The sequence below is a fragment of the Camelus bactrianus genome, chromosome 18 (assembly GCF_048773025.1).
Source record: "Camelus bactrianus isolate YW-2024 breed Bactrian camel chromosome 18, ASM4877302v1, whole genome shotgun sequence".
In the NCBI taxonomy this organism is placed as follows: domain Eukaryota; kingdom Metazoa; phylum Chordata; class Mammalia; order Artiodactyla; family Camelidae; genus Camelus; species Camelus bactrianus.
The window spans coordinates 18,435,716-18,451,709 of record NC_133556.1 but is presented as its reverse complement, the minus strand read 5'-3'; the positions used below and the strand labels follow the sequence as shown (position 1 = coordinate 18,451,709).

The following is a 15,994-nucleotide window of genomic DNA, read 5'->3' as shown; positions in this document are numbered from 1 at the left end:
GGTGTGACATCCTTAACAGGGAGTTCTGTCCTGAGAGGTGGTAAATTTTCACCAGCCACCTGGAAGTTTTTGTAAGAACAGGATGGTTGGAAACAACGATACCAGGGGCAAGAGAGGGCCCAGAAAAGGATGGTTCCCTTTATCACTGCTATTTCCTCCTATGATAAAAGTTTGGTAGAAGAGGGAAATTATAGGAAATGTTGAAAGTCCATTAGAATTGAGTTAGAAATGTGAGTTCTTCTCCAGCTCTGTGGCCCAGGACAAACTGCCTCCTGGAGAAAATGGGAATATGAACCCTTGATTGTGAAGATTAAATAAGCATGGATATGGTTTTTTTGGTTTAAAATTTTACTTATAGAGTATCTGTATGTATCCTCCTGTCATGTTTTCATTTTAACACTACGATTTTAAAGCATTTTGAATACATCAGTGTAGTACAAGTACCTGCTTCATTTCCAAGGTTAGTCAACACCAAAAATATATAGGTTGGCAAAGGGGAGAAAGAGGAATGGCTTGAAGAGGGCATCATGTAATAAATTTATTATATTTTGTTACATTTTCCACTTTTCTCTTAATTCCAACTGTATACTATATAATCAACTGCTGTTCCAGAAATAAAACGTTTTAAACATAAAAATATAAATTCTGCTTCTTAAAAGTGCATACACCTTGAATAATAAAACATACAAATAAATAACACAAGTCAGTGACACATCGCATGCACTTATTCTAAAATAATTTAAAATGTATGTATGATACACTTTTTCTTCCAGCCTCAAGGAACGACATCCTGCCTTCCATATTACTGTGCAACTCAAGAAGGAAATTATATACAAATCACTATGAATGGTACGTGAACAATACCAAAACATTTTGTGTACAGTGATACAACATGCAGCTTTTAAGACAACTATAGAAATTCCAGTGTAAAAACTGAAGAGTTTAATCAAGAAACGATTTTTGTAATGGGGCTTGAATTCAATTTTAACCAGTGGTGGGAGGCACAGTTGGTGAGCAAACCTATAGGGAACATAAACGCATATTTGAAAGGCCCCCAAAGAGAACTTAGGCTTCAGAAAGACCTTCACTGCCTCCCCATTTGGTATAATGACACCTCACCGTTTAGAATAGCACCTAGGAAAATTCATATTGCATTTCCACCATTACAACAGGTTATCACTGCTCTGGGCAGCCTTTCGAAAGGAGCATTTCTAACTTGGGTGTTTACTTATATCTTATGACTTGAAATGCTGAAAACACCAGGTAAATTGTGTTTATTTCCTTTCTTTGTAGGCAGCATAATGCTCAACAGGATCAAACCACCTGAGAAGCAGAGCAGATTATTATTTTGAAAATGTTGTAGTGCATTCAGCTCACCACAGATGAAAACTAAATTTCACTTGCCTCCACAGGTAACAACATATACTGCCAAATTTGGGGAAGAACATTATTTGATTTTTTTTAATTACATGAAAAAAAAAATACCAAGGGTTACTGAAAAAAGACCCCCAAATCAAATGCTTCACATTAATTTTTAAACTAAAAAATTATTCCTGAAACTACATTCTGGAGAGTAGAGTGAGCTAAATAGGAAATTGGACGGCAGCCTAAGGTTTGCTATTATAATTACTACAAAGAGACAGTCTAGCAAAATCAGGGACCGGTTTTCCAAGGCCATTGAAGGCTCTACTTCAGCATTTTCTAACTCAGAGTGACTTCTCTGTGCCCCCGCGGGCCTGGCCCTGCCGAGGCCTCCAGGGGAAAGGCTCCAGGGAGGACGCAACCCCCACAGGGCACTCCGCCTGCTCCAGCAAACCAAAGACCACGGACCCCCACCAGATGGGCAAGTGCTGAGGCACAGACAGAGCTCCAGGCCCCTGAATCGGGCCTTGAATCAGAAAGGCTCCCCCCCGGCCCCTTATGTCACGCAGGAGGTTGATATTAGTTCTCAGTCTCTCCTTTTTTTCTTTCCTCACCAAAGCAATAGAGGAATCTGAGTTGCTCCTGAGCACTTCCCACGGCAGTGATTCTCGCCATAGGTCTCAGCAAAGGGTGTGTCACAGTGGTTCTCAGTTCTGACCGCGAAGTAGAAACACCTAGGAGCTTTAAATCTCCGCGGTAATTCCTGGGACCTGCCCTTACACTAACTAGATCACAAGCCTGGGAGTGGGACCCAGGCATTTTTAAAAGTTCCCTAGATGATTCTATGAATGCTGGGTATCAGAATCTCAGACAAGTCATTCAGAAGAGGCTTGATGGAATCCTGGGGAGAGTACATGTGTGAGATTTGAAATAGCCTCCCGAGTCTGCCACAAATCTCCCTTCTCCCCTAAACTGGGAAACACCGGTTTTAGACGAACGTTAAGATGGCCCTAGAACCCAATCTACTGTCAGCATTACCGTAAATCCCACAGTTTAGTTTCATTGTAACCAGTGGCTGGGAAGCTCCGAAGTCTCTACAAAAGTGTTTTAAAATTATTAGCACGATTAGAAGCCACATTCTTTCCCTGTGACCGCGATAGAACCCTAGAAGATATAAAAAATTAAAATCTATAGAAAATGGCAGGTTATTTTTAGGACAAAATACTTTAGGAAAGTCTTCAGGCTAAATACAGTATATAAACCAGGGTGTGTTCAACATACCAGTTCCACTCTTGCTTGCAAAAATACTTATTTTACACACAATCTTGCCAATGATCAAAAAAAAAAAATTCCACAAAGAGAAACACGTGCAAAGCAAAAGAAATCACATTCATGCTCTGATACTGATTAAGCCACATTAAAAAAATTACAAATTCAAAAATAGAACTCCATGATCTAAGAGTTGCCTTTTTTTTTTTTTAAGTTATGCTGAGTGTAAGTAGTCTATATTTTTTCTACATTTTTTTATGAGTTGCTTGCATAGTAGTAAGAGCATGCTTTCTGGGTTAGGTGGAAGCCATGCAGAATTGTTTTCATTACTTGGGGGAGAAAATGATTGGTCATGCTCAAAAACACACACATCTGCCAAAACACACACTTTGAGAGTTGATCGAAAGGCAGTATAAGACAGAGTGTTCGTTTAAATAAAAGCACAGCGTTCCCTCCCCAAAATATGCAGTCAGGTTGAGCAATACCACATCCTTTAGGAAACTAAAGACAGCCAGCCTGCAGTCACAGCTGCTTCTTGTGTTTCTGTTTATGATAGAGGCACTGATTTGTCAGCAAGTTTTGCTCTTCTCAGTTCCAAATAATGCGAAGTTCAACGCACCTCATGGAATATGCGTTTTATTGAAACTGTGCTTATGATTTGCATTCTATCACAAAAATCCAACCTGGAAATACTAATTATCTTTGCATCCAATAATTATACAGCCTACCTAGGAAACAGTAACTTCAGCTGTTCAGTAATTTGTCAAAATGAAATGTAACGTCAGGTGTCAATCTACTTTTAAAAACGTGTTTATTTGAAATAAATGAGCTTTGTTCACAGCTCTTCTCTGTTCCATTGTCCCTAAAGGCTGCCACTGCTGATTCCTGTACATTCTGTTCCTGCTTTTCCCATGATAGTTATTTTTAAACGGATGACCGTTTTTCTCCCCACCCCCAACCCCCAACCAAAACCCTCACCTCCATCTCATACAGACACAGATGACCAAATTCTAATGCAAAGTGACTTCATAATGGATTTCCAACCCCTAAGTAGTAGAGACAGCTCTGAAAAAGAGGACGTGACAGTAAAACGTCTCTAAAGATGAAGAAGGGCACTTTTGGTTTCCAGAACAGAACAGACTTGCTCGAGAGGCCCATAAGCCTCAGCCGGTCACCAGGATCCATTTGACCTTTCTGTTCGGGAGGACTGTCGCTCCGTCTAGGACATCATCAGCATCCCCTGGGCTCCTCAGCTACAGCAAACTCCTGAAGCTCTCAGCTTGCCTTTACAAGCGAAGCCGGCCCTCAGTGATCGTTTGCAGAATGAGTGAATGATTACCGGAGAGGTGAGGGCAGCCTCACAGACAGTAGCAGTATTCTATCATAACAAATACTCCCACATCCATTTCTATTGGTCCAGCGTAGCGTTACTTACTTTCAGTTAGGCTGCTTTTAGGGTAAGGAAATACAGAAAAAGGTGGGAGAAGGTCTTGAGATGACATGAGCTTAACAGTCTCTTTGTGCTTCCACATTATCTAAGGGATCACAAAGGCAAGGTGGAGGGCTGTCTTAGGGAATGATACAGCCTCAGTGTGCTGGATGTTTACAGGAAAGGAAACCAAGAATAAACAAGGTTTTAAAAAGCAAACAAACATTACAGATGCAACACCAGTATCAGTGATTATTCTGTGCCAGCCAGGAAATGACTGCTCTCATCAGGCCCACTTGGTTGTCAACCAGAAACCCAGGGCTACCATCCTTAGTAGGTGAACTTTAACCCCAAAACCTATGTGCTCATTATGCCAAACATCATTGGGAAAAGGGAAAAACAAAACAAAACACCGGGTCCCTAACTCTACCAAAGGACTGCGTTGACCCAAGTATTAACTTTCTCATAAGACACTTCACACCACAACAAACACCTCCAAACTTCTGGGCAAAATATTCTTTCCTGTGGCTTAAACGTTGCACCTAGTAGTTAGGGATGAAGTTTTCATTGTTTGCCAATGTTACAGAAACATCATGGCCCAAAGACGCCTAGGCGATGCCATAACACGTCTGCTTTTCTTCCCATTTAAACCTGAAATAAGAACTAAACTCCACAGACATACAGTTCATAGATACCGAAAGTTTATTTCTAGATCCCATAGAAAATTAATGGAGCTTGCAGAGTTTTTGTTTTGTTTTGTTTTCTTAAGACACTATACATAAACAGAAAACCCATTCCTGGAGGACTCAAAAATAAAAATATTTACCACTGTGAAAATTAAACTAGATCCTATTAATGCTGAACTGTTTATAGCCCCTCCCAAAACGTACTGTTAAAACACTTTGTGTAGACAAACTGTGATTCTAAGACTGTTCAGAGCTTCTGATAGGAGATTTCAAATGAGATTTACCTATTAAAGAAAGACGAGAGGGTCAAAGTAGACAGATGTTCAATTCTTGGTACTGACGATCCCACATTTGGCGCATCTTTTTCAGGAGATAAAGGTGATACAGGAAAACTAGCAGTGACTAAACATGGATCGGGCTGTCAGTGCGCCGTTGGAAGCAGTAACAATATTGACGGCAGTCCCAGCACAGCAGAGGAGAGGGATGTTGCTCTGGGGAACGGGACACCTGCACGGTGAAACGAGGACACCTAGCAAACTGGTGAGTCCAGGGTTGAGTGCGGTGGGCAATAGGCTCATGTTAGATGGGTTTCACGAAGCACTAGTGTAACTTTCACAAGGCTGAGTGTGTTGTCTTCAATATTGCCAGGGTCTAAAATTCCAGCAACCCTCGACATAAGTTGCCTCCAGACTTGCAAGTTACCTGCTAATGCTCAAATCAGCAGCAAGATAAAGTTAAGTAACCCACTGGAAACATTTCCCAAGAGGTATTCATGGAAACAAAAGTGGGGGAAGGCAGTGTAGAATTCATAGTTATGCATGTAATAATATGTGTTCTGGTGACTTCACACACAGCAATACTGAAAAGGGAGATTATAAATGGATCTGTGCACCAAGAGTTCAGGAAGAACTTGAAGAGTCCATGACTTAAAAAAAAAAAAGCTAAATGTAAAAGTATATAAACTTAGCATGCTGTATTTCATGGCAAAGTGACATGCTATTCAGAGAGAATCAGAACCACGACTCCCTTGACATTTAAAAAAAAAAAACAAAAAAACAAAAAAAACCCAAACAGAAAAAAGCCCAAAATTCCAGAACACCTCCTAAAAGCTTGAAAAATATATATATCTTGCTTATCTGTGAATTTCTGTGCGGTTCCCTTTTTTTCCCAACAAGAAATGCAATTTGCACTGATAATGCCAGACGGAACGTGCTCCATCCTGCTTGTGAGCTCTGGGTAATAGATTAAATCTTCAGCACAGAAAAGAAATGACTGCGTTCCCGAAGGGGCAGTCACAACTAAGACTGACAGGCAGGGCCAGAAGTGCGCATGTAACACTCGGTCACACGTCACTCTAACGTACTGTCACTGACAGTTGGCATTAGGAAACTTCTTTCCTCTCCAAGTCATGAGACGAGGAGACACGGGCATGCACACACCGGAGGCACAGTGCTTTCAACTTCTAACCCAGAAAAAAACACCACCAGAGAAAGAAAATGGCACAGGCTCGCACATCCGGTTCAGAATCCATTTTTTTTTTTCTAGGCATCTTTTGAAGGTATTACCTGCTCTACTACATTTCAAAATCCCAATGGCCGTAGCTCGCAAATTTAGAAGGAAAAAAAAAATGAACTACTAGTGACTGGCTTTCTGGCTATCCAACCTGCCACCTCTTTAGGACGTATCCCAAGGGTCAAGACACCCATGGTGCACACATCTTTGCAGATATGAAGCTGGTGAAAGGCTTCACTTCTACCTCTAAAAACATCTATCTGTGGCAGTAGGAGAAACGACAGCCACCCACAGGCCACCTTCTTCTTCAACCCTTTCACTGACGCACCCTCCTAGACTAGCTGAGTATATACCTGAGAAACAGTAGTGTTAAAATATTGCCCTTTACAAAAACTGGTAGATGGGGCCAAAGTGCAGAGAGCGACAGTTTTCCCTCGGTTTGTTTGACTGTTAGTGTCACAGTTTTTAGAGCTCCCGGTGCCACACGACAATCCGCAGTGAGGACAAATTCCACTCAGATGAAACCCAAGTCAAATAATTCATCCTTCTACAGAGCACACTAATGGTAGCTTAACTGGTTCACAGGTTTCAAATCCCTAGTGTCCAACAAAAGTCATTAGAGTTCTCTAGGGAGAAATATGCACAGTTACTAAAGGGACCGCCCAGGGAATCGACTACGATGACTCCAGTTAGCTTGGTATCAATGCTTTGCCTATGGCTGTTATTTGGTTCAATGGCAGAATAAGGCGACGCTTTTAACAATTTGCAATTCAGTTCTCCTCACACACACACAGACACTCAAACGTACACACGCACGCGCACGCACACACACACAGTCAGGCACGTGACCCAAAAAATACAAAACAAAAGCATAGAGGGCTTTGGTGGGAGGGAAGAGGTTCTAAATAAATAAACATCTTTACAGATAAAACACTTGGACTGCAGAAGTATCACTGAGGTTTTTGAGAAGGCCGTGCAGAGGTTTGCATGCTAGAAGGTAACTTTTTTGAGGGTTTCTCAGCAGACTGCCTGCCACCAGGAGACGAGGGCACTCCGGAATCTAGCTGGGAAGACTTGGACCTGCGAGCGGACAGCAGGGAATGTTTAGCAGAAGTGGGGTCCTTAGAGATAAGCTGCTCCTTTCCGACTGCACTGGCATTTGGCTGCTGCGAACCTGGCGGCTGGCAGCCTTTCTCAGCCTTGTCACCCACGCCGCTCTTACAGACCGCCTTGACGGCGCTCCCGCCAGCCTTCTTGGACAGCAAGGTTGTCTTGCCAAGATCCGTCGACCGCCGGGTTTCCTTCTGCCTCAGGGCTGACTTGAAGAAGGACAGCCCCTTGTCCTCAGACTTGCTGTCCCTCTTCAGGCCGGCCTTCACGCTCATGCTGGGGGAGCGCAGGCTGGCCATGGAGGAGCTCCGCACGTGCCTGCCGTCCCCCCTGCCGTCCCCGGCTCTGGCCTGGCTCACGCGAGGGGAATTGGGTTTGGAGCTGGAGGTGACGCTGGCTCTGTCGGAAACCAGGCTTTGTCTGGAGCCCTCTCTACTCAAGCTCCTGTCAGAAGTCCTGCTCTTTCCTGGAGGGAAGGGGCCCCTTAGGGCGGGGCCTGAGGCTTTTTTGGCAGATGTGGAGGAAGCAGCGTGAGCGAGGGAAGATGCCGACTTCTGCTTCTGGAGAGATGGGGATGACACGAAGTCCTGGGATTTGGGGGAGGATTCCTTTTTTGGGGCAGGGGCAGGGGAGGAATGCCGTCCACTGGCCCGGGAAGAAGAATCTGCTTTGCTTCGGGAGCGGGAGGGCTTTGTGGAAACTTTGACAGGAACAGGAGAAGAAGGAGACGTACTGGAAAGAGATGATTCCTGGCTTGCCAAGACTGGCCTCCCCTTCCGCAAGCTTCTTTCTGCCTCAGAAGCGCCTTTGGAGCTGGGCGATCTCTTGGCTGTGCTCTCGGGTTTCTTTGCAAGCGAGCCAGGCTGGCTCGGGGGTTTCGCCTCTTTGACGGGAGAGCTGTCTACAGAATCGCTCTGATCCACATAAGCAATCTGGTTATTGTTATCAAACGGATCAGAGACAGGAGGCAAGTGATCCCCTTGTGCTGAGCTCTCGCTCTGTGTGTCTACAACACTGGAGTTCAATCTACGGGCGTCTGACTCGTCTTTGAACACACCTTCCATGACAGCCAGAGGCGCCCGACCCACAGCCTTGTGCTCCCGTCGACTGTGACTATCGCTTGAGTCCTGGTAAAAGCTAGAAAGGTTCCTCAAGCTCCCAAAGCAAGAAATGGAGACCTTGTCGTCCGCTGCCTCCCCGATCTTCTCCAAGGTGGAGGCGGAGGTGTGAATCGGAGAGTCCCCTGAGAAGCGGGAAGGGGAACTGGAGCGCATCTGCAGCTTGGCTGACAGGGACCAGGAGGGTCTGATGCAGTTTTCGTTGACCGCCAAGGGGCTGGTGACGGAAGATCTGGACGACAAGCTCTGGCGCTGGACGCTTCTCACGAAGGGGCGAGTGGAGAAACCTCCTGAAGGCAGCAAAGAGAGTATCGTTAAGCTAAGGCGACAAAACATCTTGGTAATATCTAAAGATGGAAGGAAGATGGAAGGAAGGCGTGGGGTGGGAGGAGCGTGACCTCAGAGCTCGTACATCTAGGGTCAAGGGGCAGCTATGTGACTTCAACTTTTCTGAACCCAGTTCCCTTATGTGTAAAATAGGGACGTTCTAACTTAGGGATCAGCAGTGCCCCTTCTTGCTCTGTAACAGGGGTCAGCAGACTTTTCCTCCAAAGGCCCCCACACTAAGTATTTCAGGCCTTGTGGGCCAGCTGCTCAACTCTGCCACCACAGGGCAAAAGCAGCTGCAGGGAACACATAAACAGATGGGAGTGGCTGTTCCAATATTTTTTTTTTTTTTTAAATAAAGGCAGGGGCCGTATTTGGCCTGTGGGCTATACTTTGCTATCCCTTGTTGTAACTCATAGAGCTGCCATAAGGATTAAATAAAAATCTTAAAAGTCCTGGGCCCAGCACCTGGCACCATGTGGCTCCTCAATAAATGTGCGCGACTTCATTTATGGCTTCTTCATCTTGCTGAGGACATCGGGGCTCACAGCAGGGACCCCCACCCAAGACCACACAAATATTTAGACACAGCTAATACCAGAACCACAGCCCCCTCCCCCTGACTCAGTGCCACGAGTAGGCTGCCTGTCGTTGACTATGAAAGCGGATCCGTGGAAAGAACTAAAGAGACAATACATTCCTACCTCGGGTGACTTAAAACTTCCAAGGAAAATACTCATAATCAGAACAGAATACTCCTATTTTAAGTGACTTAAAACTTCCAAAGAAAATATTCTAAATTAAATTCTGCACACACTTGATACTGCAGCTTTGGTATTTGTAAAACTCTGGATGAGATCCTAAGAGATGGGCCCTACTCTGTGGGCGCCACCCTCCACCACTGCAGGATCATGATGCTTCAGCGGGTATCAATTTCACCAACTACACCGCTTAAAAATAGATTGGGGCAAACCATATCTAGGCTTATTCTTAAAACAGCAGTCAATGTTAAGTTTAAAGGCTGCGTTGAAAATAACATGTAAATAACAAACGAGCCAAGGTTCCTGGTCAGTTTTTCATAAAATGTCAGGAGCTACAGACATTAGCTTAGCAATTTATAGCCCAAGACTCTTATTCTACAAGTAAAGAAGCAACAGCCAAAGGAAGGGGGGCAGAGCTGGAACCCTGTCGTAGGTCCTCCTCTGGCATCCGTCTTCCAACCTCCTGCTCCTTCCCTCTATTTCACGTTCTCAGAATTACCCACCACCACTAGAGGCGGCTTACTAGAAGCCATCGAAGTGCCGGCCGCAGAATGAGACTGGCCGGGAGGTGAGTCCCCGTCCTCATTAGAGACGTGGAGCTCACTCCCTTCTCCTCGCAACTCTCAGCGCTCCGCCCATTCCTGCCCACACCGCCCGGGGGTCCCTGTGAGAGCTGAGGGCTGTGCTGCCATGTTCAAGCGCTAAGTGAAGGCAGAAAACCAGAGCTCAAGTTGTACCAAATTTTCAAAGTTTTTATACCGTGACGATCTTCTCAATTCCTAAAAACTACCTTTATGCAGAGGCAACGGTTTTGTTCTAAATGCTTCCATACTTACAAGAACACACGTCAGATCCCTCTAAGGGACTAAGGGACAGTGTGGTGGGAAGGTGAGAAGCCGAAGAGCCGGGAGCCTCCGGGCCAGGCTCAGCACAGCTGCTAGTCAGCCGGGGGCCTCACTGCGTCCCCTTACAGCTATTTGAAGATTTTAAAAAGCACTTTGAAAAAAATGTATACATTATTGCAGAGTTAAAGCTCCAGCCTCCACACAAGGCCTTAAAAGTGGGAAATAATGAAGTGGAAGGAACAAGTCCTAAGCCACAGGAAAAGCAAATGACCCTGTTATATACAGTGTCACTTACGATCGTAACCCACAGCCATGCAACCCACACTCTGCAGCCCCTTTTATGTTCTCCACCATAACTTAGTTCCTAAACGTGAGGGACCCTGTGCTGTGTGCCTGGGGTGCCATTTTGGAGATCGGTCACCAAAACCCAGACCCACCATCGTCTTCACTCCTTTCCCCCGTCATCTCCACCGACTCGGACAGCGAGGCCAGGGAGGTGCGTCTGGAGGAGGCTGCAGAGGTCACGCTGGCTTGCTTGCTGCCCGGGAGCCGGCTCACCCAGTGTTCGCACAGGGAGGAACTGGTGGAGCCTGCAGAAAAAGAAGCGGGCGTCGAGGTCAGGCCAGGATCTCGGGGCCCGCCTGCCCTGCGCACGCCATCAGGAAGGGCTGCTGCCCGAGCCGGGGGTGGCCACTGTCCTCACCACCAGGTCAGCCTTAACCCCCAGGCCCCACATTGTGCCTGCTCAAATACCCTGTTAGGATGAAACAGACTCCTACACTATCTGCAGTAATAAAACCCAAGTACAGGAATGGGTACTTCATAACGCAAAGTCCAAGTCTTAAGTGCTGGCGATACAATGGAACAGAGACAATCGTTCATATATTCATTTATTCTGCAAACATTTGCTGAGGCTGAGCTCACACCTTCCTCCTTGCCAGTCACTGTTCTAAGCACTTGTAGGAATATTTCTGACACAGAGAGAAGAAACCAAGTAGCAGTGCACTGTTATTTTCTTGGCCTTACTGTTAAGTGGTATTTTAAAATCACTTTCACAATATTAATATACAAACACACGTGCACACACAGGGCTACGTGCCATTCTGTCCTGTTTCAGGGAGGCCCTTCAATATATATTAGAGCAACAGAAACTGTTCTTGAAATTGAGAACATGAGGCAGCGTGACTGTCTCAAGTAGACCTCAAGAAAGGGTAATTTCTGAGCATACCTCAGCCCCTGGAAAGCCCTGCGGGACGCAGTGGAGCCCTGGAGCTCCCACCTTTCCATTAACTAAGAGCACGCCTACAGACAGTGGGGTGTGCTGGGAGCGGGGGGTGGGGAGGGGGGGTCTGACTCCAGCAGGGGTCGCTCTGCTTCAGCGATGCTTCCTTTTCGTGGCGTTGAGCTTCAAGGGCAGCAGGGATTAAGATTCTCTAACCTGATCACACATTACCATGTCCTAGTCCTCTAGTCTCTTAAACTCCACTTCGGCATTAAGAAGCATGCATCCCCTGGTTTGGATTGCGTGTGGCTGCGTCAACATCGCATGTGGGTGCTGCTTCCTGCATTTATTAAACACAGCAGACTAGATCCCATCAAGCTAAACCCAAGCCATCGAATATTATTGCAACCTTCAATCCTTCCCCTAACAGAAGAGGCTGATCTTACGGGAAAAAAGAACAATTTCTATTGGTGCTTTACAAAAGGCTTTAACGCATGTTTACCTAATGAGACACAACAAAGACCCCAGGAGACAGGCAGCCTGATTACACCCAGACTACAGATGACAGGTACGTGGCTTGGGCAGGACGTGCTCCAAGAGAACTCGACCAAGATGTGACAAAGCCGAGTCTCCGTTCTATTTCCAGATCGCTCAGTCCCTCTACTCTGAGAGCAGCATGTCATGCTGCTTTTTTCACTCACTCAGACATGTGTTTGCTCCACAAGTAAACACCGCGGGCTTACTCTGAACCGGGCTCCACTCCAACTCCAGCCCCTGGAAAGCCCTGAGGGACACAGCCACTCCTAGTTCACAGCCGCTCCTACATCCCACCCCCATTTCCTTGACTGCAATCCTTCTGGTTTCCAGATTATATGCAACTGTGAGAATTAATCTGATCCAACTGACAGAATCATGAGACTTTCTGGAGAAACTCTCTGGACCATTAATTACAATTTTCTGCTCGGGGGAAAAAACTGCCCAAATGCAGAGTCGGCCTTACCTGCCACCGAGCTGTTGGCCGACCATGATGGAATGGCTGTCCGCCTCTGGTAGAAGAGGATGTAGGCCGTCTGCGTGCAGACCTCATCTTCCGACAGCTGCTGCACCTCACTGTCGTCGAAGCAGTACCAGAGCCCGTCCACCGAGTTCTTACAGAACGCTGCCAAAAAGAGCCCACCAGCGATCAGCACCAGGCGTGGCGGCGCCGCTACTCCACGCCACCCACACACATCGTTTCTTTGGCTCACAGAATTAATTCAAGAACCTTCTAAGGCTACAGGTAGTAACACAGAGAGAGGTTAAAAAAATCCAAATTCCAAACCACATTTGGGCAAAATGTTTCAAGAAATTCCAAACTATTACAAATGGATGAAATTCTATTTAATCTCAGAAAACACAACACACTTATTTAAACCAGTGGGTCTCAGCCAGGGACAATTTTGCCCCCTAGGAGATATTTGGTAATGAATGGAGAAACTTTTGACTGTCACAGCTGAGGAGGGTAGGGGAGGATACTACTGGCTTCTAGTCGGTAGAGACCAGGGATGCTGCTAAACATCCTACAATGCTCAGGACAGCCTCACAATGAAGAACTACCCAGCAAAAATGTTAATAGTGCCAGGAGTGAGAAACTCTGGGGTTTTTTTGTTTGTTTGAATGGAGGTACTGGGGATTGAACCCAGGACCTTGTGCATGCTAAGCACTCGCTCTACCACTGAGCTATACCCCATCCTCTGTGAAACTCTGTTTAAAACATGTTGTAACATATTAGTGTTTACGAGAGATAGAAAATAGAATTAGAAATAATAGTAGCAGTGGATAACATTTGTTTAGCACTTACTACGTGCATCTCATTTAATCCTATGGGATATGTCCTATTATTATTCCCGTTTTACAGAGGCTCAAAAAGATTAACCAGCTTGTCCAAGGCCATGCAGCTGGTGAAGGGAAGGGCCCAGCTCATTTCAGGACTGTCCAATCCCTGAGCTTACTGTTAAACCCGACCCTACCCGGTCGCTCTCAGAGGTAGCACAAACGATGCCTCATGAAGTCCCCAGGCAAACCGAGAACATCTGAGCTCATGAATGCACGCGGCCTGCTCTCTGGTTCAAATTCTAAGCCTGAGATAAAAACAGAGCATCCAAGTACCAGCAAGAACAGACACAACTTAGTGTTTGTGAAGCCACATCACCCTGTAAGGACATATCAAGGAGCAGGTAAGCCTGATCCAGGAAGGTATGTTCTTATTACACTTGCTAAAAACACCCACTTATTTGGGGTGAAAGTAAGTGCGCGCTAGAATATTTGGTTAACGCTGGATCAGTAGGGCCCCAGGGGCACCAGGCGGGACTCCCCCCCGTCGGCCGCTACTACTTTTCTAAGCACAGACTCCCAGGAGATGAAAGGGACCCGGGAGAGGAAGGGCTGTTCCAGACAGGTCTGGAAAAAAAAGAGCAGAATAAGACTCTGAGGCTGCAGGGAGGGAAGTGGTCCGCAGCTGCAGACTCACTAGAACCAGAGGGGAGAGAGCTGGAGACACATGCAGCGAACGGAGCAGGTAAGGCAGCACCCATTTGCTCGATGGCGTCGGGTCAGGCTTGATGCACAGACAATCCCGCTGGTGGGGGGCTGCTATTCGGGGTGGAGGTGGGGGTGACGGTAAGAGAAGGTGCCAGAGCAACCCCGTGCTAGCTTCAGCCTGTTTCTCTTCAGGACGGTCTGTCCTCAGGCATGGCGTGGAAACCCGGGCAGCACCGTGACTCACTAATGCATCAACGATGTACTTATAAAATAATTCTGTGTGCTTTTCTTCCTAGCACCACTTTCTGAGGTGTTTTCTAGACCGGTACTACTCAAATTGTGGCTCACAGACTGGTCACAAGATAAGCCAAAACGAGGTAAGTATTTTAAAAAGTTCATGGCAGTATGACACTGCATGATATTCTTAATGCATTTTTGCAAAAATACTGGGTTCATGAAAGACTGGAAAATTTTTTAAAGGTTTAAAAGAGTTTTTTAAAGGTTCTTCATCACAGATGGGTTGAGAAGCACCGTTCTAGAATCCTTACACAAGTCAGCCATGCACGTACCGTGTAATTATAGTTAGAATCAGTGTGAAGTAAAGACCACGGCAAAATAAACACTCCGAATGAAAGCTCAAAAACAAGGTACCCTTAACTCAACGATGCTGAGGTACTTCAAATGTTCTTCCCCGAAGAGCAGTGATACGGCCTAAGTACGGGAAAGGGGAAGTAATGCAGCGGGCTTGAGCTCCGCCCAGGTAACAGGCCCCGCAAGGAGGCAGGACCACTTCTGGCTCCCTCATGCGGTCGCCAGGTTAGAATAAGGGGCTCACCTGAGGGCACAGAGCTGGGAAGGCGTGTTTGGCTCCTAACCCACACTCCTCTCACCAGTTTGCACCACCTCCGAGGTAGGTACGGGTTTCCAGGCACTTTCCAGAGCCTGTTCTACGTAAAGAGCAACACGATAGGCTAAAATCTAGCACTATCCTATCTTCCTCAACAATTTCTTGCTAGAAACTACACAACGTGCTCATCATACTTTCCTGAGAAGCAGCATTACACTTTCCTGGAAGACGCGTTCTTTACCAGAGGAAGCTAGCTGAACACCAACCAGGGATGCTGGCCAAGGCGTCACTTCACCAGCTGAGTACATAATTCTGTGACTCAGCATCAAAGACCACAGATGACCAGTAATGCCACGAAAGCAAGAATCCAACTGGACACACAGCATTTATTATACAAGTGGCCCCCATAAAATGTAAGTGTGAAATATGTAAGACACAAAAAAACAGTATTAAAATTTGGTTTATATCAAATACGAGGTAAAACATATTGAAACATTTAATTAATATTAACTTTGTGCTCTATGGACTGAGAGGATCTACTGAACTTCTCTATCTCCTTTTTTTCTCCTTGAACGTGCTTCCTAGGGCAAGTAGCGGCCATCCACACCGTTCCACTATGAAATACACTCCAAGACGGGATCACTCTGCTCACAAGTAACTGCTGCCTGCAACAACTAAATATTGAAAGAACTTGAACTAAAAGGGTCTCAAGAACGAAAGACTGTTGTATCCAGTCACCTCCCCGCCCCCTGCCTCCTGGAGGGAAGAGCAGGTTGAGAGATTAAATATAACGGGCCAAGGACGGGGTCCGGGGCCCGATGGGCTCCTTCACCTCGCTGGTGGGGGGTGAGGGCTAACTGCCAGGGGAGAGTCTGAAACACCAACTGGAAGGGTCTACCCTCCTCCACCTTCCCCTACCTTTGCGAACCACTAGCACCCTGGGGCCTTGTTGCAGAAACCACTGAGTTGAGGAAGAAGAAGTGTCC

General features: G+C 46.2%; 1 protein-coding gene across 1 annotated transcript in view; it reads right to left on the bottom strand.

Moving 5' to 3' along the window:
• Nucleotides 1-513: 513 nt before the first annotated feature.
• The window catches only part of USP31 (ubiquitin specific peptidase 31), a 70,027-nt gene continuing 54,546 nt past the window's right edge, over nucleotides 514-15,994 (bottom strand). The window contains exons 14-16 of the mRNA XM_010961021.3: nucleotides 12,642-12,800; nucleotides 10,857-11,009; nucleotides 514-8,776 (exon numbers count right to left, since the gene is read on the bottom strand). Of these exons, the coding sequence (XP_010959323.2) occupies nucleotides 7,209-8,776; nucleotides 10,857-11,009; nucleotides 12,642-12,800 (1,880 nt within the window). The 3' untranslated portion in view covers nucleotides 514-7,208. The remainder of the gene's footprint in view (nucleotides 8,777-10,856; nucleotides 11,010-12,641; nucleotides 12,801-15,994) is intronic.